The 21,349-nt window shown below is 51.0% G+C and overlaps 1 protein-coding gene across 4 annotated transcripts in view; it reads right to left on the minus strand.

The window, feature by feature from the left end:
* Positions 1–21,349, minus strand: part of ASAP2 (ArfGAP with SH3 domain, ankyrin repeat and PH domain 2) — a 168,894-nt gene that overhangs the window by 27,913 nt on the left and 119,632 nt on the right. For all 4 annotated transcript variants that reach the window (XM_080813411.1, XM_080813410.1, XM_080813409.1 and 1 more), the window contains exons 11-16: positions 21,257–21,326; positions 15,927–16,014; positions 11,191–11,239; positions 10,942–11,108; positions 8,670–8,803; positions 627–721 (exon numbers count right to left, since the gene is read on the minus strand). In XM_080813411.1, coding sequence (XP_080669537.1) covers positions 627–721; positions 8,670–8,803; positions 10,942–11,108; positions 11,191–11,239; positions 15,927–16,014; positions 21,257–21,326 — 603 coding nt within the window. The remainder of the gene's footprint in view (positions 1–626; positions 722–8,669; positions 8,804–10,941; positions 11,109–11,190; positions 11,240–15,926; positions 16,015–21,256; positions 21,327–21,349) is intronic.

Consider the following 21,349-nt stretch of genomic DNA (forward strand, 5'->3'; position numbering starts at 1 on the left):
AGCCGACAGGACAGCCGCTGCCCTGACCTGCTGCTTCTGCCTCCACCTCTCACTCTCAACGACCAGCGTGATCTGGGTGATTATGCTGTTTGCTAAGACTGGCAGGAAAATCTCCTGCTATTGGCTCTGCCCCATCGGGGCCGCGGGATGCAGGGTGAGGCATCAAAAGCTTCTCGGTCGGGTTTTGTGTCAACAGTAAAACAAAACCAAAAACACTCCTGTTGAAGAAAACACTCCACATTTGCAAGGACCCTGAGAAAGAAAGTGATACGTAGTCATGTCTCTATGACAACTAGTCCTCCCAGTGGCTGAGAATTTATGCGGAGAGAAGAGGACAGAGAACTTCCCTGAGGCAGAAGGCGAGGGGGCGACCCGCTCGCTGTTCATCCTCAGACGTACAGCATCGGCCAAAGCTGCCTGCCTGTGGCTTCTTCCTCAGAAAACCAGTCACACCCAAATTGTATTTGCACACCCAAGAAGGTGACTTACAAAAAACCACGCAGGCTGATTTATTCCTTAAAGAAGCAACCGCTGGGATACCCCAGGCTTGTTATTCTCCTGTCTCTCGGGCTCAGGTACAAGCCAGTCTTTGCTCAGAAAATGAGAAGAGCCAGTTTCATACTTACATGTCGCTGCCCGGGTTGGGTTTGACGGAGTCCTCAGCTGGAAGGCAACACTCCATAATCTCATTAAAGCCTGCATTCCCAATATTCTTGGCAAGCTGCAAAAACAGAAGTCTATTTCAGGGTACTCAAGTATTAATCCATTCAACCGCTACACACTACGCACACATCTGATGATTGATTTAATGGCTACTAAGAAATACAGCAATAAAGTGGTTTGCCGTTAATAAAGACAGACAAAACTCACACCCCAAAGGTACCCATAAAACCAGCGATAAGAAGTAGGACGTCTGTTACAGAGGAATGTTCTCATAAATTATCCCCTGGAAAGAGCACCTGGATGGGCAGGAAGAAGGAATAACTTGGTCCAAGGTGAGTTTCCATCCTTATCCACCCCCCAAAAACCTCACTAACCAAGTGAAATGGATCTAGTAAGACCTATTTAGGCCAGCAAGGAGGGGGCTCTGACACAGTGGAGAGGGTGTGGGGCCAGGAAGCCAAGACTCGGGTTTAAATCACAGTTCAATTTTCTGGTTTTGTGACCACACGCAAGTCAGTTCTGAATTTCAATTTTTCATCAGTAAAATGGGGATGATGCTTACCTTGCTGGGTTGTAATAATAAATTGGAACAATTCAGGCGAAAACATTCTATAAACAGAAGCACTAAAAATGTATTTGTTCCAAATATAAGGTCCTCACTCAACAATCAACCTTCTTATTTGTCAAAAATTAAATGAACACATTTCAGTTAACGCTCATTGAACACTCAGCACTGTGCTCGATGCAGCAGATGGGAAGACAAATGTCACGGCCTGTCTTAGAGCAGCGACCAGGACGGCGGCTGGCATCTCCTGACTGGATGCACAGACTCTGGGTGACCAGGATCCTGAAAGGCGGGGGTTTAATCGTCATATCCCAGCACCCAGCCCAGCACCTGACAAAGATGAGCTGCTTCCATGTTTAATGAAACAAAACTGAGGGGGAGCCCTGAGCACAGGGCTTTGGAGAGCAGAGCGATTTTAACTTCCATGTTGACAACGGCACAAGGGGGAGCAGGGACCTGGGCTTCTGCTCTCGAGGAGGGACGTGGACACAGAGTAACCAGGGAGGTTCTGGGAGATTCCTGCTAGAGTAGCCCCTTCTCTCTTCACAGGGACCAGACTGAAGGAGCGGCCAAAGGGACCTGAGTCAGAGGAGGTGGAACTTTCCGGTGGCAGGTAACATGACACAGCGAAATAGGATTGCCAGGGACGCCAAAGTACTGGGGACATGTGTCAGCTTTTAACTTTGTGATGAACCTTCCTAATTTTACCATCCTTGGTAAGTGAACAAAGCATTGTAGGTAGCCTGGAGCACCAAGCACTAACTGACCCCACCTGGCTCCCCAGTCCTGGCTTGGTGGTCTCAAGCCACCGTCAGGTGACAAAACCCCAGGGCCTCGCTGCAGTTTCCCCAAGAAATGAGGCTGATGGGCAACATGTCAGGTGACAGAACTCACGTACCACAGAGTCAACGCCTGCAAAGGATTTCCTGGACTGTGAGTGACAGATCCAGGACTGAACCTCACGATCAGACCCCTGTTTAGACCCAGCTATGCTCTCACGACCCCATCTTTCGATATAACGTGGACGCCGTCCCCTTGCTGAGCGCTGTCATTTTCAGAAGGGAAAGGAGAGAAAAGCCACAGCGCCCCTCTGTGCGCGGGGGGCCCTCATGCCTCCGAGTCTACAGTAAGCAGATGGGAGGGGGCTGTGAGGAGGAGAATTCCCCGGGACTCGGAAAGCCGCTTCCCTTCTGCTTGGACTTGGCCGGTTTCCCGGGGGACAGCCGGTCCAGGGAGCCACCACATCCGTGCGTCACACTCGTCCAATGCGGAGACATGTGCCGCCTCACGGTTCGGCCGAGTTCCAGCGAGTATCTCAGGCTGCAGAGGACGCCTTCAGGAGCCCCGGCAAAAGCAAAGCATCTGCAGATGGAGGCCGCAGGGTCATGCCAAGAAAATGTGGGTCCCCGCGGGCCACGTGGGCAGGGGCCAAGGAAGCAGGAAGGCTGGTGGGAAGCAGCCCCCCACACGCACGCCCTCCACTCCCAGAGGACCCTGCGGGTGACGCTGAGGCAGACACGGGGCCAGCTCGGATCTAGGAGGGTCTGGGGCGTCTGGAGTGCCAGGTCACTCGGCGAAGCAAACGTCAGACCCTCTCGGTCCGCAAACACCCGCCGAGTCCTCGGGTGTGCCGGGCGCCGAGTGTGAGACGCGGCCCTGCGTGGCGAGAGCTCAGTCTAGCGAGAGGGATGCCGGCAGAGAGATGCACGGCGCCGGGGGCAGAAAAGCAGCCCGGGCCGAGCACGACGAGCGCGGAGATGGCAGGTGCACGTCAGCAGGGTGGCTCCCCGGTCCAGATGCCACTTTAGCCTGCTGGCCTTGCGGGGACCCTGCGGGCCTCTCCCGGGGACCAGGGGTCCCACATTCCTGGAGATCTGCAGCCCCTACCTGTGCGGGGTCCACGGAGCCAGGGAGAGGCCTTATGTGTTACCAGAAATTGCGTTTAGAGTTTGGGGTGAGGACGGGCAAAACTCCTGTCTTCATGTTTCCAGGTGGAGGGAGGAGATCTTCCCTGTTTTTATGCCCCCCTCCCCGCCTGGTAAGGGGAGGAGTGGGCAAATGAGAGAAAGAACTTTCTGGGGAGGGGGCCTCAGCCCCGTTGTGCCCACAGGATGCCACACTGGGGGCGGGGGGGCTCCTCCTGCCCGAGCCTAGAGCTATTACCACGCATGTGAGCCCCGTCAACCCATCTGGCTTCTCCCAGTAACAAAGCAGATTTTTCATCTCTCAGCTGCTTCCAGATCCATGCAGGGAAACGGGGTGTTGTTTTCTGGGCCGCTCACATCCCAGCAGTGTGGAAGGCCGGAGAGCACGGCACGCCGTTCCTGCACTGTGGGTAAAGGCCCCGGGAAGTGCGGGCCCTGGACCCCGCATGCAGAGCTAAGAAATGCCATGAGCTCGCGATTTTGACATCCGGAAGAGGGAGCACAAAAAAGATACTCCGGGGAATGTTGGAAGTTATGTTTTCATTAAAAAAAAGTATGTTTTCACCCAAGGCTTTAGATATCCTATTTTTGACATATTTTACAAAGTATATAATATGCTTCTCAGTAATACTGCTGTAATTATAAATTATTACATATATATACACACGCGCGCGCGTGTGTGTGTGTTGTTCAGTTTCTTTTTTTTTCCCAAGTTTACTTTTTCTTTTGAGTAATCTCTAACAATACAGGGCTCGAACTCAAGACCCTAAGATCAGGAGTCGTTAGTTCTTCCAACTGAGCCAGTCAGGCACCCCTTGATTTCTTTCTGACAGTTTGTGGCTAAAAAAAGGTCAAGAGATGTAATCTAAAAAGAAAAAGAGATCACAAGCTCTGGGGCCTGGGGTCTGGAGCATAAATCCTGGCCTCACCTCTCCAGCCCTATCTTGTAAGACAGAGTCCTTGCTTAGGTTAGACATGGTGTGCACAAAGCACCTAGGACAGGCCTGAGCCCAAGTCACTCAGTACATGGGAGATGGTACCACAGGCCTTGCGGCCTCTCCTTTCCTGGGAGTGGCCTTCATTCGGTCCCAGATGAATGTTGGTCTCCACGTGCCTCCCCCTCCACGAGCCTCCTTCACGCCGGCTGTCGGCTGAGCCTCCTCCACACTGCATAGCTTGTTAACAGCCTCTTGAGAAGGGAGGTAGGAGAAAGTCAGGGAACACAGGCTTCTCAGTCACCAATATGTGCTCCTGAGCCGCCATGCCCTGCCCTTCAACTTGACGGAAAAGATTTTAAAATTACTGACCCTAATTCAATTTCATAATATCAAATTTTCCTTTATTAACTTCACGTAGGATGTCAAATGGATCGTATGATACAAGGACCTTAGCACTAGTGGCACCGTTCTACATATGAACAGAAAATCAACCCTGAAATGATGACCTATGTTAGGGAGGAAATTCACCTTCCCCAAAATCTATGTTTACCAGGAGGATTTCGAAAGCAGATTTGCTTTAAAATCTAAGGATACTAAGCAGCTTGCATGCTAGAGTACCAGCTCAAATGACATGGCCTCCCGGAACTAATGAGTACCCTCACATACCCAGCTTCTCTCTGCTGAATAAGCCGTGATTCCAAAAGCAGGTGGAGAGGAGAAAAGATGATGGCTAAGCAGCCACCTTCACGGATGCTGCTGAAACCCATTCAGTTAATATGGAAATCAAGCATGCTTCGAACCCAAAATAATAAAAAAGGAAATGGTGAAATTGCCACAGCATTCCATCCAAGGGAACTGTGTGCAAACCTAAGACCAGAAAATAATTTATAGAATTAAGCAGAAAGGTTTTTATCGTGAAGAACAAGGTGAGGCCATATGGGAGGACAGGAGCGACGTTCTACACAGTGACCGTCTGTTTCAGAGCACCATGCCAGCCAGAGAACGAAAATCCCAGCTCGTCACAGCCCACCACCCTGGGACGTGGGCTCTAGGGCTGATTCACCTGGAGGACAGAGACTCACTGAGCCTGTACAGCAACGTTGCCCAGGACGCTCCCGCAGAGCCGCTGGAAAGTCACTTTCCAGGTCACCCTCTTAAAAGGGTATGGAGCGGTTTGATCAACGTTTGCTGCACAGGAACACACACCAGGACGAACAACTCAACCAAAGGGCCGGGGTCACTGCTCTGTGCCCCCTGAAGGTTCATACGCGCAGCAGACAGCAGAGCAGAATCTCCCCGTGGATTCACATGCTAGGACACGTGGATCGCTCTTCCGACAGGATTTAAAGGCATCTTGGAGAATAAGGAGAGCTCATCCTTCGCGGTTCTTACGATGTGCCAGACGTAATTCTAAATACACACACAGAGACATCTATGTGTCAAGCCTTCGGGACATCCTCTGTGCAAGCATCCGACCATCTACGCAGAACAGAACTTGTGTGCTTTAAAAAGGCTTGGACTCATACGGGTGCCTGGTGGCTCCGTCAATTAAGTGTCCGCCTCACGATTTGGGAGGTCATGATCTCAGTCAGGGTCCTAGGCTCTGTGTTGGAAGCTGCTTGAGATTCTCTCCCTCTCCCTCTGCCCTTCTGCCCGTTTAAGCGTGCGTGCTCTCTCTCTTTCTAAAATAAAACTTTAAAAAATACGTAAATAAAATCTTTTTTTTTTTTAAAGATTTTATTTATTTATTTGACAGACAGAGATCACAAGTAGGCTGAGAGGCAGGCAGAGAGAGAGGAGGAAGCAGGCTCCCCGCCGAGCAGAGAGCCCGATGCGGGGCTCGATCCCAGGACCCTGGGATCATGACCCGAGCCGAAGGCAGAGGCCTTAACCCACTGAGCCACCCAGGCGCCCCCGTAAATAAAACCTTAAGAAGGGCTTGAGCTCATGTTTTATAAATGAAGCCTGAGCCCTGACACACACCGTCCATGCAGCGCCTGACTTAACCGGCCGAGCGGTTAGGGTTTGGGACAGGATGTCGGGCCCACCGTCCTGGCACACAGTGGGTAGGGCTGGGGAGAAGCCCAACTCCCATGAGCAGCCACATGACCACACAGGCAGAGTTGAGGGGCAAGCAGAGGGTGGGAGAGAACCTCACAAGATTCAGGGCCCTTTTCCCTTGGTTTTCTTTCTTTCTTTTTTTTAACACACACACAGAGAGAACACAAGCAGGGGGAGAGACAGAGGCAGAGGGAGAAGCAGACTCCCTGCTGAGCAGGAAGCCCGATGTGGGGCTTGATCCTGGGACCCTGGGACTGTGACCTGAGTCCAAGGCAGGTGCTTAACTGACTGAGCCACCCAGGCACCCCGACCCCTCTGTTTTTCTGTAACCACGAGGGAGGGTCTGGAACTACAGCAGAGGTCAGGCTCTGGAAACTCCTGCAGATACTACATAAGCAGGCTCTGCCTGACGGCTCCCCGGCAGGGCTGACAGCTGCCCAAACGTTAAACTCCTGTGAGCACATGTAGACAGAGGCCCTGGGAGAGAGAAACCGGATTCGAACCCAGCATCAAGCCACCTCATCGTTTCACTGAGATGTGAACATCTTCCCTTCCACCTTTCTTGGCCTTTTCCTGTTTGGTGGGCAAGAGTCTCATGAAGCAGTCAGCTTAGATTCTGGGACACAGTTAAGCAGGTGTAACAGATGTGCTGGTGTCAGGAGCCCACTGGCTCACAAGAGCCATCAGTAAAATTACATCACATAAACTCACCATGACACAAATTATATTAAAAACAAAGTACAGTCAAAACTCATCACTGAATCATTTTACTGCTGTTTCTGAAGTCACTGAGGACCACGGTGTATGAGGGGGACTCCCCTTACGGGGTGCGTCACCGAGCCCCTCTCCCCCACACAGAGCCGAAAACTCATGCTGGTTACTGACAATGGCACAGATTTGACAAAAAGGCCACAGTGGGAGTAGTGACATCATGTGGAGAGGCTGTTCAACACTGGCTGGGCACAGGGATGGGGACAGGGACAGGAGGGATGGCAGTGATGCTTACCACGTGCCAAGACTCGCCTCTGCAAAGGCCATTTAATGTTCCAGGCTGCTCAGAGGTTAAGTGTGAGCTCTGGGATCAGATGAAAGGGTCCCGCCCCCGATCTTACACTTCAATAACTATATAACCTTGGGCACATTGCAACATTCTAAGTCTCAGTTCCCCCTTTGTAAAGTGGGGATAAATACCAAGGTCATTGGGCTGTCGTGAAGGGCAAATGAGCTAATATATATCAATTGCTCTGTGAAGGGCCTTGTACGAAATAAGCAACTCTTATTCCCACTGTTTTGAGAAAACCAGCAATGCTGGTACAGAACTACTGGAGGTGACCAGAGAATTTGTGTTTCTCTGAAAACATATTGTGGGAATCTCAAACCTATGCCACCATCAGCTGCCCAGGATACCACCCTTGGACACACGCGGCTCTAAGACGTAGGTGGAACGCACCATGACCTTAACAATAACCCCACTGTGGAACCAAGGATACACCACTGGAGTCTTGCCAAGTCCAGCTTAGTCCTAACCTTGAAGTCATCAGGGACGTTACTAACCGGGAGACCAGAATTCAGTTGCTTCTCCCAACTTTGTCTTTTAAGACCATCAAGGAATCCTCTGGAAAGACTGCAAGGATTTGACAAGATAGTTCAAAACGCCTTCTGAGTTCAGACACGACGGTTCTAGAGTAGTCATCAATAAAACATACGGTCCCTTGAGAGGTATACTGACCACAGTAATTGATTTCCTGTCAAGACTACGGCTCTTTTCATTACAATCAACGGCGATCTGTAACCACCTAACGTTCACCGTCCAAGGCCCAGCTACACCAAGAGTTCCAACACTGCTTCCAACCAGCAATTACAGACTCTGAAAACAATTCACAAAAGCTCCATTTTAGGTGACCTCAAACACCTCGTGTGATGTGCCTTTTCCTCAGTGCGGCCAGTCTCAAAACTCTGGACGTTACGTGACAGAAAGCGCTTCAGCCGCCCAGTACCGATGTACATTGCACGGCACAGATTATGCACGTCACCGAACCAAGAATGAAAGCCTTCCTTAGAAACAAAGGCAGTAAAAGCAGAGACCAGTATCTCCCCCAAAGGGCGACAGTAAGGGGCCGAGGAAGAGCGCACTGGAGGCTTGAGCCGAGTGATGACCACAGACTTGGCAGGGATCTGTGGAGGGCTCCGGGGGAACGCGTCCTTGACTGTCTCTGGGCTTTGGTCCTGCGTGCGGTTAAGGAACTGGGAAGGGGGTGAGCTATACGCCACCACCACCCTAGTCCACAATCTTACAACTGTCTCGGCCTTCGTTTCACTTCACTTGATTCAGTTAAGAACGAAGTTTTACAACAACGAGTGCCCTCAGCTCCCAGTAGCTGAGAAGGTTCTAATTGCTCAAACCCATCTGGCAAAAATCAGCTACCATCAAGCCCAGTGGAATTTCAAGAAACCAAAATAAAAACTCAGCTTTCAGCTCACTCATTTCCATTTCAAAATCAAGGATTTGAGAATTACCAGCAGCTCAGATGTTCCTAAGACATCTAACGTGAGGGACTGCATCCGGGAATAGTGAACCCCGAGCTCCCGGTGGATTCCAGAACACTCAATGCAGGTCAGGATGCCCAGATTGGTGGAAAGCCATGTAGGATCTGCCAAAGAGAACAGGGAAAATTGGAACTTGCAGTAAGTAGCAGCCCAGGGTCATGACATTTTTCCTGTAGAGTTACTGCATGTGCAGTCTTGGGCATGAGCGTTTTCTTAATCCTTGACCCAGCGGGAGCTCTCAGTCACCATTCACTCTGCACTAGCACCGATTTACACACAAAGCTCACATGTGCACATGTCTGTTCTCCCTCCTCATCCCATCCCTCCATTTCTTTACTCATTCTGTACTCATCTTGCCCACCCTTCCATTTATTAAGAACTTCCCCGGGGACAGGTGTCACGTCGAAGAACACACGGCACACAGCGCCCTCTACTGGACACAGGCCTTTGAGGGCTCTCCTGAACACCGACCACGCCCATCGCCAACCTCTGTCAGACTAGTAAAGGGGAGATTTTAAAAAACACCACAGTCTAATGCTGGAGGGGAACAGATTTAAAATTTCTCTTATCTTCGCAAAATGCTAACAGTAATGATGGAGAACACCTACTACGTGCTGATGCCATACTCTGTGCTCAGCACACTGGGGGCAGCAGGAGGAGTTCTGATCGCAAGAGCTTCAGAAATTACAGATACTGACATAGAATTCATTTAGCAGGTACAAAAGCACCAGCGGGTGACCAGGACAGGTGTCTTCAGAGGGCTCGGCAAGAAGGGACTTGCTAGAGGGTGTGCGGGACCAGACGGCAGCCCTGCCTGTCCCGAGGCCCAAGGCCATGCTGGCCTCTGGTCACTGTGCTTCTCGGAGCAGTTACCTACCCACTGAGGCATCCTACTAAGCGCTGGCTACACGGCAGACACTCAAGATGTGCTCGACAGATGAAAACTAGGTTGTAAATGGGGCATTCAAAATAAAACCTACTCGAGCACATCATCAGAACCCGAAAGTACCATTCTCTTTGGAACGGCCTGCTGCCCTTGGAAACTCACAGCAGGGAAACAGCATAACCTGGGTCACCAGATTATTGTCAAGTTCTGTTTGTAAATGTTCAAGTTATAAAACATTGTATCCATTAGGAAATACTCCTGGGCATCTGAGTTTTTCCTCCTACTCTACCAGCTGTACATCCTCTCGGCAGGTAGGACTGCGTTTCAACTGTTTTATATCAAGTTTCATGTCAGCTGTTTTGTCTCAGCATTTGCAAAGAGAAATGTACAAAGCTTTGACTTCTTTATGGGAGCGTTTTCAATGTCCAAGTGCAGCACTGTCCTCATCTTAAGAAAAAGCACGATTCACTAATTACCAGCCCTGGCCTCATCTCTTGCCAAAACATAATTTTTACTGGGTCTCTGACCCTGAGGGAGGGCCTCAAACTACCCCGAGCTATATGGCCTTTGGGGCAACAGGAACCTCCCGGCAATTCTCAACTGCCCGCTCTATTTTTGTTGTGTTCGTTTTTTGTAAGAACTTTCATAGAATGAGAGGAATGAAAAGGTAACTGACCGTTCCATGATCTTTCTCATTTTGTAAATGTCCAGAAACAGCTATTTCAAAGCTCCCCTGACCTCCCAGCACCATTCCATCTCAATCAGAAGAAATCTACTCCGTAAGCTTTTAAAATGCGAGCTATTAAAATCTATAAGGATGCTCTATGTCGGTTAAAAAAAAAATGAAGCCCCGGAGAGGCTTCATCAAAATGCAGAAAGAAACATCTCATTTCACAGGACGTGGCACCTGGAAGGACCCGAAAACACTCCATGCTGGTTCCGTCATCTTCCATACAGGAAAACCCAGACCTAACAAAGAAAGTGGCTCTCCCGGCGCCACAGACTAGACAGAGGCTCAAAGCTGCTGCACAAGTTCTACAAAGTAGCACAAAGGGAGGAGGGAGTAAATCCCAGGAAAAGCCGCCCCCACATGGCCACGCAGCCAATACAATGAGCGGATGACCTTGGTTTCACCCGCCTTCCGTGCTTCCGTTTTCATTTCTCAAAAAGCTTTCAATCTTTTCAGCTCCATGGGGCCATTTTCACGGGGCCCTGCTGGGGGGCGGTGGCGGAGGCAGGTGTCTTTCCACACACCCCCGCCCCGCCCCGTCTGCACACAGCCCAGGACGCAGCCTCGCGCCCTGTGAAACAGAATGAGATGTGACTATCCTAGAGCTAGAGGGGGGCAGGTGTCACCTGGGGCCCCACAGTCGCAACACACGTCATTGCCCGGCATCCTCTGCACTTCGGAGATGATCTCCTTTGTCAGTTCCTGGACGATGTTATTTTCCCCGGTATTGTCGTCCCCCTTAAATGCATTGTTTAAAGCTTCTTCTTTGCTGTTCTGCAGCACAGACATCCATCTAGAAAAGTAATAGAGATGCTGTGTTAAATCCCCAAGGACTGTGAGGTCCCGGCCCCAAGGCCAGCCTCCGGGGAACTTACATTTGACACTCCTGCTCATCCTCCGCTTGGAAGTGGTACGTCCGGTCATCTGCGCGGCAAGAGGAGTAGGTCAGTTGCGAGCCGCACAGTAATCCGCACACAACTCCCGCAGGAAGCGGCTTATAATTAACCCCGGGAGTAACGGCAGCTCTCGGTGAGCCCTCCCTTGCGTCCTTCCATGCCTTGCTTGCCCTTGCTCCCGGGGATCATGGCTTTGTCATCCCAATTCACAAACCTGCCCTGTCCTCCACTCCAGTTCCCCCCAACCACAGCTATTCAAGGATGGAAACCATCCACAGCTTCTCAAAAGCCTGCTACAAAAGCCGGCCCTCCGGAAGTAACCGTTACAGCCCTTTGAGTAATAAAAGCCTTCCCCCTCCTGAGTATCTGAGAAGTTTTCTGGCCTTCTTAGAAAGTTCAGCAGGCTGTGGGAGGGCTGTGTTACTGGGCCCAGCAGCAGGAGGAACGGCCCCGTGAAGACGGGACACGAGATCTTCAGCTCACACATAGCCGTGTGCAAACACAGCGGTGTCCACACGGCCGGGCCAGACTGCTGACCCCTGTGCACGGAGCAAAGAGGAGGGGCAAGGGATGTGCTATTCCTGCCAGAAAGGCAGAACCTCAGTCCAACTCTGGGCAAGCATCAGGGGAACCCATGTTGAGGGACATTTGACCAAAAAATCCATCAATCTTCTTCAAAACAAGTATCAAGATTATGGAAGGCCAGGGGAGGCTCTGACACTGCTCCAGCCTGTAGCAGACGAAGAAGAGGTGAAAACGGACGGTGGGACCCTCAGGGAGTCCCAGAGCACCCGTGGAAAGGCCAGTGAGACCCCTCGTGAACAGCATCAGCGATGTTAATTTCCGGGTTTCCACAGAGGTAACCATGGCCGGTAACACAAATTGTGTGCTGCTAGACAAGCCGTCGGGGGCTGGTGAGGGCTATACAAGGATTCTGTCTACAGTCAGTCCAAGACAAAAAGGAAAATTAAATTTAAAGCCAAACAGAATGAAAAAAGCGAGGAGACCCAACTTCTCCAGAGAGCAGAGCAGCGACTGTCCTTGGGGACACACAGAACCCTCCGGGCCCCTCTGAATGAGCTCACTCAGTCTCCCAGCAGTGGTCTTCACAGCCCTGGGAGCAGGCTGGTCCTGAGCGCGGCTCGGGGCAAGCTGGCTGGAGGGACACCGAGGCCCACGGAGGGTAAGTGGCAAAGACAAATGCAGCCAGCAGCAGAGGAATCAGGGTTTTGATTGATGGTCCCATTCGCTTCTTCCCACCCAGTTCCACCCTTTTTCTGACACTAAGGGAGAGGGACAGGACTTAACAGATTCGAGTTCAGAAAAATGAACCGAATTTCAGGAGTCAGATGTTAGAGGCTGAGCCACACGGAAGTGCCAGTGCTGGAAAGAGGGGGCAAGGCCCCTTCCACGTCTCCCACCTCCTGCCCTGATGGGGACGGCCTCATCCAGAGGCGGGACCCGGAGGGGCAGAGCCACACCCCACACCGAGTGGGTCTAAGAGTTCTTGGGAAGCTGTGCTGGTGGTGGGTAGGGCCAGGGGCCGTGTCCTCTCACCGAGTCGTCTCCCCGCCAGATGGGCACAGCTCAAGGAGGAGAGTCAAGGAGGCCAGGGAAGCAGCCCATTTCCTCTGACCAATGCTATATTCTGACAAGTGAGGAGCAGGGGAATGGTCTGTGAAAACTCCCAAGTGAGAACTCCCTCCTACAGACACTCTCAAGATGCTCCTGAACTCAAGAACAGTTTCTAGCAGCTTCAACTCTGAGAGAGGAGAAAAGGCAAGTGAAGATGGTAGCTGGGGGCCAGGAAGGGTTGCCTCTTTCCCTGAGGCTCGAGCTCCAACCGGCCACAGACCGACCCAGTGCGTGGACCTGGAAAGACACCGGCTCGCGGTGGGTCCATCCTATTCAGGGCTCTGACCTAGGTCACCTCCAAATTCTCCTGCACCTCCCATCCTGCCAAGGGTGACTGCGTGATTGAAGACAGTGGCACAGGACTTGAATCTGCAAAGCGGGGCGTCGATCTGAGGGCAACGGAGCTGGACAAGCTCCTGAAAGGCCGGCCTTGCCCCAGAAGCGCCCTCCTTGAGGAGCCCAGGCCCAGTCAGAGCTGGCTCCGAGTGGGGAACGCCCGCTGGGGGAAAGCATGGTAACGGAGGGCCCTGCAGGGAACCAACTGAACCCAGCTGTCAGTCCCTTACTCTTCCGGGTCATGGCGTCCCAGGGGGAGGGTGGCTCTGGGGGCCTGAGAGACCACAGCTAAAGTATCTTCCTCACTGCCCAACGTGCCGCTTGACTTTTATTTCCCCAACCACCCGAACGTCTCAAGAGCTCAAACGCATCTTCGTGTTACGTGTCCCACTAGCCTGGCCTGCAGGCAGAGGAGGAACAGAGGGTGACAGCCTCATTTCCCGAGTCAGGCACCATCAGACATGACCCTTAGCCCCAAACTTCTCCGGACGCTCAAGAAATCGTCTTCACCACTTGGCAGTGTCTCCCTGGAGGACTCCTGGCCAGCTTTCAGGCTTCTCTGTGACAACCAAACCCACGCAGCACAGCGACAAAGCATTTTCGCCACAACCACTCCTAGGAGAGTAACACCTTTTGAAAACTAGGATGAAAAATTCGTGGGATTGGGATTCACTCTACCCACTAAAGGACAGTGGGAAGAAGAAGAAACAAGAGATTTTTTTCAAAGAAAGACAACAGACTCTGGCAAATTTACAAAAGCACCTCAAACCCAATCAGGAAGCCCTTCTGCGTGTTAGAGGTAGGAAGCCCTTCCCCAAAGACGTTTATTATGCATTAGGTAGTAGAGCAAAATACTGATGGGATCTTGGCAAATGCTGGCTCACTGGAGCGTTCACACGAAACCAGATTTACACAGGCCCGCCTTCCCACATGTCCAAGGAATGCAATCATTCACGCTTGGTAGGGAGCGAGGCACACTTACCATCTACTGACCCTCCTCAGGGCCTGAGCAGTAGTTAAAAACGTGTAGGCTGGGAGTGCTCTGGGGTTGTTTACGAGAGTGAAATAAATGCATCTCGTGGTGGTGGTGGTGGTGGCGGTGGGGGGGGCCCTCAGGGGCGCTGGACAGACCAGGGCAAGCGGAGGGAAGTGTCCACTTCTGCCTCCCCATGTGCATGCAGCTCGGGCACACTCCGTTAACTCTAAGTGCCCCTGAGGTCTTGAAGGGTGACACGCTGCTTACCATGAGGCACTGCTTCAGAAGAAGAACCGGCCTAAAGCCTCCAAGTGGTCCCCAGTCACTTGCTGACATCAGCTTACGCCATCAAGTTCTCTTCCTTCACATAAAACTCAATTGCTCTCTGGAGGCAGGTAACCCCAGGAGCAACCCCATTTTATTATTTTTTTTAAAAGATCTACTTATTTTAGAGATCGAGCAAGCACAGGGGGGACGGGGAGAGGGAGAGAAAGAATCTTGAGCAGACTCCCCACTGAGTGGAGCCTGAGGCGAGGTTTGATCTCATGACCCTGGGATCATGATCTAAGCCGAGATCAAGAGTCAGACGCTCAACCCACTGAGCCACGCAGGTGCCCCTCGATCCCACTGTAAACTACAGTCAGTCCTGCACGTTTCCACTGTCGCGTGTGGATGTAGGATCTGAGGGCAGAGAGGGGTAAACACATCTGTGGCCCTCACAAGACCGAGGAGGGACGTGGGGTTGAAGTAGGATAAAGTCCATTATTATCTTACAAATTAGTCTAGAATCTGAAGGACGGAACAATGCCCAAACCCCTTCCACACATCATACCGCTCAAGGCTCCACTCCGACTTAGCACAGCGCACACTACAACAGGGACAACAGGGTACGAGGTTGCACGGCCACGGGCCTCCGTCTCCTCACCCAGGGAAGTGGAGGTGGTAACAATTCCCTCCTAAGCTTGCCGTGAGCACTAAGTCATAGAGGAAGTAACTTCCTGGCCCTCAGTAATATAATCCAGCAGACATCTTAAAAAGCAGCCACGTTGTGCTCTGGGTACTGAGGCAATTAAGACCGCGCTCACCTTCCGAAAATACATGGTCTAGACTTTTCCTCTATGAACACAACTCTCGTGCCTAAATCCCTTAAGACCGCCTTTTGAAAGGGGATCTGCCCTCTTCCTTCCCCCAGACTGCAATCCTACCACCTGAAAGTGCCACAAGCAAAGGCCAATCCTGTTTCCATGTGACACACCAGTCCTTTCCTTGCTTCTTACGGATGCTGAGTAGACACTCGTCACAACAGATGGTTCTGTGGTGATTCTTTTGTGTACGCCACGGGGCGGGGGGGGGGAAGCATACAGAAGCAGAAAGACAAATCCTGTGGTGGGGAAGACAAACAATTTCAAAAATGAAAGTTTCCAGGTTTTTCTGAGGACCTGAGCATGTTAGCTGTCCAGCATCTCGAACATCACCCAAACCATGGAAGCCCTGACAACAGAATCGTCCTTTTTGATCGTGAAGTGAGGAGATCCAGTATCATCTCCTAGTTTACGAGACCACGAGGAGAGCGGGGCCGCCCTCCGCGTCAGCTCCTCAACGGGAGGGCCCGGCGAGCAAACAGTGAGGAGTGGGAAGAGGAAGCATGTCTGTCACTTGCAATGAAGGCATTTCTCCTTGACAATTAATTCTCTGAAACGGGACTGATGTCCGAGCAGAGAGCTGAAAATCATTTCTCTGTGGCCTAGCACCTGAGAAACACACTTACGTGAAATAAGGTCAAAACACTTTTTCTCTTCGGGGTTGGTCTTCACTTGGCAGGTTAATAGGTTGAGCTTCGCAGGAGGCCGGTTAGCCTGTTTAAGACAGAGAAACAGGGAGATGTGTGGGAAGGAGGGAAAATCATATGGCATCGTTTCTCATTAAAATGCAGCACGAACACGAGGCGCCTGGGTGGCTCAGTCTGTTAAGGGTCTGCCCTCGGCTCGGGTCATGATCGCACAGTCTTGGGATCGAGCTCCATGTCTGGCTCTGTGCCCAGCTGGGCTTGTCCCTCTGCCCCTCCCCCTGCCCTCTCTCTCTCTCTCTCAAATAAAATCTTAAAAAATATATATATAGCAAGAGGAGAGTTTCCACTAGTTTGCAAAGACAGCTGGCAGAAGGCAGACTACGCAGGAAGGCATAACACAGCATTCCCTTAAATCTCAGCCCCCTGGAAGGCAGCTGCCACTTCTTGTGAGGGACACTTGGTGGCTCCCCCCCCCACCCGGCCAGGGGACAAGTGATGCTGGCTTTGAGGTCGATGGCAGTGGGCTCCCTGAGGTCAAAATGCTCTACGGCTAATGCTCTGAGACATTCTGTCCCAACTCCTACTGATGACACAGATGGTTGGCTGGGTGACCTGGGCACCCAGCTCAATTTCTGGTGATCTTAGAAGTATTTTCCTGAGCATAAACACTCACTTCCAAGGAAAGAAATCTCATAGCACAAAAATGACAGAGAAATTATTTTCCTTACTTTTTGAAGTCACAACGGGTAACAGATTGATAATCCTAAATGCTAACCATTTGTCACCTGAGTTTTAACAAAACCCGTCTAATTCACGGAAGTACCCCAAATCCCCCAACACACTGGCAACAAAAGATCATAATACATTTTTGTCAGAGAGATGTCAAAATGGGAATTTTATTGCAATTTCAAAAACCACCATAATTAGTCCAAAAAAAGCAAAGATCAAAGAATAAGATAATTTTAGGAAAACAAAAAGTGTGAATGGTAAAATGTCTCTCAGAAATCTTGGAGAAATCTCCAAATATGAATGGGCTTATCTCACCTACCTCCCAAGCTGCTGAAGGAAAAGATCAAACAAAATGCCATACATTTCAACCTCTTATTCGCCCTACCGTGGCCACCAGCCGCATTTATAGGATGTGAAAGCTTGGATTTGGGATTTGTTGAGAAACACACATGAGCTCACATTTTGGCAGACCTGTGGGATCTTCATTCATTTATAGATCCCTTTCCAGTAAACTCACAGAGGAGGGGTAAGGGAGTATAGGCTGTTAAAAGAGGACGGATCCTTGCAATGAGAACAGTTTGGGTTTGATAAAAGGAAGGTGGGATAAGCAGAAGTTGGGTAAACAGGGTGGACCAGACTCTCCTGGTCGGTGGCCATTCTGGGCTCATCTCTTACATGAAATTCACTGCATATTTTCTGCAGTCAGCGATGCCTCACAGAACCCTTGGACCTTCAGAAATCAGTATTAAAAGACTTCAAGCTCTATCCAATCCTGCAAGGTTCGACAATTCCGAGTGAAAGTACCATCAATACAATTTTGGATCTTTACCAACAGAATGACCTGGCTCACCCCGGAACCCACACACCGAACGATGTATTTCTCCAGCACCAAGCGGGAGACCAGACCACGATGCAACCACGCACTTCACCACATAAAGCAGGTGTCTACCCATCGCCTCCTGTGATCACACAACTGTGGATATGCATCTAGGGGACGTTCCTGGCCTACTTGCAAACTGCTGGTGTCCACCGAGGCTTGGCACAGGTACTGGTATATACACAGGGCTGGTGACAGACTGGTGAACAGGATGGGCCTTACACAGTCTGGGGGCAGCAAAGCAACACCTGAGCCAAGCAGCCCGGGCTCAGGGCACAAGCTCTTCACTGCAGCTCCTGGCCTTCCGTGGAAAGCAGAGCACGGGCCTGGACATACCTGTGCCCACCTTCCACTGCCGCGAGGCAGCACAGCGCCCTCTAACTTGTCCTCCTTCATGTTCCCTGTGCCCCGGGGAGAGCTGCTCATTCTCACCAAGACACCTACCATGCACGACAGACTGTCCTTCCCAGCGTACAACCACCACAAGGCATGGGGAGATATTCAGTGCCTCTATCTGAATTGGAAGAACTCTAAAGGCATGAAGGTGGCTCCAAGTTCAAAGTAACAGCTGGCAGGGTAGGTCCCCCAAACTCAGAACGGCTGATACTGCTGGATGTCAGTCTGTTTTACATGAATAACGGTTTGCTGTTTGTCCATCCAGGTTAAGGGGTAGCTGACACCAAAGCCGTGAAGAAAAATCTAGGGGAGGAAATTTTTAAGTAGAGAAAACGCTATGCTTTCAATTCCCTCCCCGGCTGCAATTTGGGGGAAATGGTGTCATCACTGAATTCAGCTACAGAACAGTTCTACCTAATGCAGCAGACACCAGAGCTCTTTGAGAACTTAATTTGAAAAGCTCTGGCTTCATAGAAAGGAAGGAGAGGGAAAGATTTTTGTATTTGACTCAAGGCACCGATTATCAGAGCTCCACTCATTTTAATAATGCTATTCAATTTTTTCCCAATTTCTCAAGCTTAAAATAGGAAGTCTGTATTCTTCATGACTGATGATCATTAAAACTAAAAATGAGACTACATAAGAACCAGGGGACGTTTCTTCCAGTTTAAAAAGACCCCAGTCTTTGGCGGTGTGGCAAAGGGATGCACTTGGCAAAGATGATACTCAATTAGTTATTTGGTCCCAAGGATCCCTTCTTCCCAGTGCCAGAAAACACAATTAATCTTGGCTAATGGGGAATACCAACTACGGCTTTCACTGAATTCATCCGGATGTTATCACCGTCCCTCTGCTAGAATGCAGAACACAACAGTCTTTCTTCCCAAAGGCTGCCAGCTTTCTGGGAAGAAACTGGTTTTCCAAACAGCGCAAATCCACCCTGTGCTTCCGCTGCGTCAAGATCTAATTCTCTGCTGGGCACCAGATACTGCTCTCAGGTCTCCATTCACTCAATCAGATCTTTGAACAATTGCCCTTTTCCCCCGATGGTAAATTAGCCAGTCAGGGAGATGCTGGCTACAAAGGTAAGTTACACAAGGAGCCAAATCCAAACCAAATCAAACAAAAAGGCATCTCTCAAACCCCCTTCTCGGCAGAGGTGAATTCACATCGCGGCACGGGAACACCATGTGGGTGCAGTGGCACGCATGTGTGTGCATGTGTGCGGGGGGCGGGGGGCGGGCGGGTGGAGATCCCGCCTTCCAGAGTGTGCAGAATGCACACAGGAGGAGGAGAGGAGGACAGCGCTGTGGCGTGTGCATAGCTCCTGCTCCAGTAACCCTCTGATTTTCCTGGCCAGGCCAAGGGCCAGAGGCAACGGCTGCTCCCGCAGCTCCCAGCCCAGGCTGCGAAGGGCAGGGTGAGTCATATGGGGTGCGCACAGATTCCCGAGAGGGATCCCCCTCCTAAACACACAGCCTTTGTTAAATACTAAAGTTGTGTGACAAGATGAGCTGTGGGCACGCTGGTAAAGCTGGCTATAACCGTATTATCTGCCCAACACGGGAGCGACCCATCGGCATTCAAAGGAAACGGAGCCTCTGAGTCTTCTAGAGAAGCTCAAGTAATGCACGTGCTGTGAGCCCAAGTCCGCACTGTAAGCAAAGGATTCCTAGGCCTGTTTTCACTTCTGTCTCGGAGGGAGAACCACTCACTGCCTGAGGCCGAGGCCCTGGGTCTAGCAGAATGCTTTAATGAGGTAAATATACCAAATGATTTAAGAGCTGTAAACAGACATAAAATGAAACTCGGTCTTAGTCTGTGAAGTTTTCTGCATGGAGGCAATAAACCTGAATTAAAACAAACAACTGAGTAGAAAACCATCATTTGGAAGCAGGGCACAGAATCAGGCACTTGGAGCAGGGAGGGAACCTGGCCATCATCCAGTCTGTGGTCTTAATTTTAAAGCGGCACAGTGACTAGATAAACCGGCCTCCTGTGGCCTGAGCACTCCTCCCCAGCACTCCGGCATACGTCTACACGGAAAGAACGTCACATCAGGATCCAAAGTGCACAGCCTGGGGAGTGATGTCATGACCACGAAGGAGGCCAGTGAAGGCTGGTCTTTAGAAAAGAGACATGATCTCTATTTGCCCAGGCAAGAGACACATTCAATCCCTAGACCACAGGTCCCAAGATGTGCCTACAGACACTGGACATATGCTATGGCCCGGTCTCTCTTCCCCACGCGCAGTCTGTGAAAATGAAGGGGGCCCCCAGTGGGACATAACCCAGGCTGCAGCTCCTGCCTCACGTGGGTTCTCCTCTGTTTCCTCACACAAGTCACGAGAAGAGCTGTTTCTCTGGAACCCACGTTGAGCTGCGACCTGTCTACAGCTATGCTCCTGCCCGGCTCTGCCTATCACCAGGGGAACTGGTGGGAACTGGTAGGAAGAGGGGGTGGGGGAATGACAAAGACTCGGGGTTATCTCCATTCCCTGACAGGTCTGGGGCTGCTCGAATGCACCAAGTATAAGGCCTCCTGCTTGGGGAACAGAAACGCTGGCCACCATCAGTGTTCCCATCAGCGCCAAAACAGCAAGAACGCAGCCTTTAGACCGTTTCAAAAATGTCTCCCAGCCTACGTGGTATTTCTCAGATTCTGTCCGACCAGTAAGGTGAGGACACGGCTGAGCCACTGTGGGAAACAGCACCATGGTATGAACAGCTATGTTTGTGACTGTGGTTAAAATCCCTGGTCTGAAAGATAGATTAGGAAATCATTTTATTCAGACTGACTGGTCTCTCAACAGGCCCTGCAGAGAGGCCTCTGTTTCTTGCAAAGATGCTTACACACAGGATGACAGAAAAAGGTCTTAAGGTTGGGCGCAGCGTGTTAGATTTCTACAGTAACGTGATTGAAATCTCTGTTTCTTAGATTTCGGAGTCTCAGAGAGTACTGACTACTGAAACGCTTCCCCTTTCATGGAAAAGTAGGAATCTTCCCTACTGGGATGTTCCATTTCCAGAGACAAAAACACCTGGGAAGTGGGGGACTGTGTGTTTCTGGAAGCCACCAGCATCTAAACGAAGACCGCCAGACCAGGTCTGGCAGCCAAGGACACAAGGCTCTCCCGGCTGAAGCAGCGTCAGCAGGGGTGAGGTGCACCACGTCAAGAAGGCCCCCGGACATGCTCCCCAAGCAGGGAGGGCTTTAAAAGGCATGGTCAAGGCCAAACCGTGCCCAGGGGCTGGCGTCCCCCCCTCACCTCACTGCAGCAGCCCACGATTAAGAGAGAATACTTACGGTGCCGTGGGATATGGTCAGGAAACCGTTTTTAACCGAACATTTCCTTTTCTGCCACACTTTTCGGATCCTTACAGATAAATGGGGGAGAAA

The sequence above is a fragment of the Martes martes genome (assembly GCF_963455335.1).
Source record: "Martes martes genome assembly, chromosome: 9".
Classification (NCBI taxonomy): Eukaryota; Metazoa; Chordata; class Mammalia; order Carnivora; family Mustelidae; genus Martes; species Martes martes.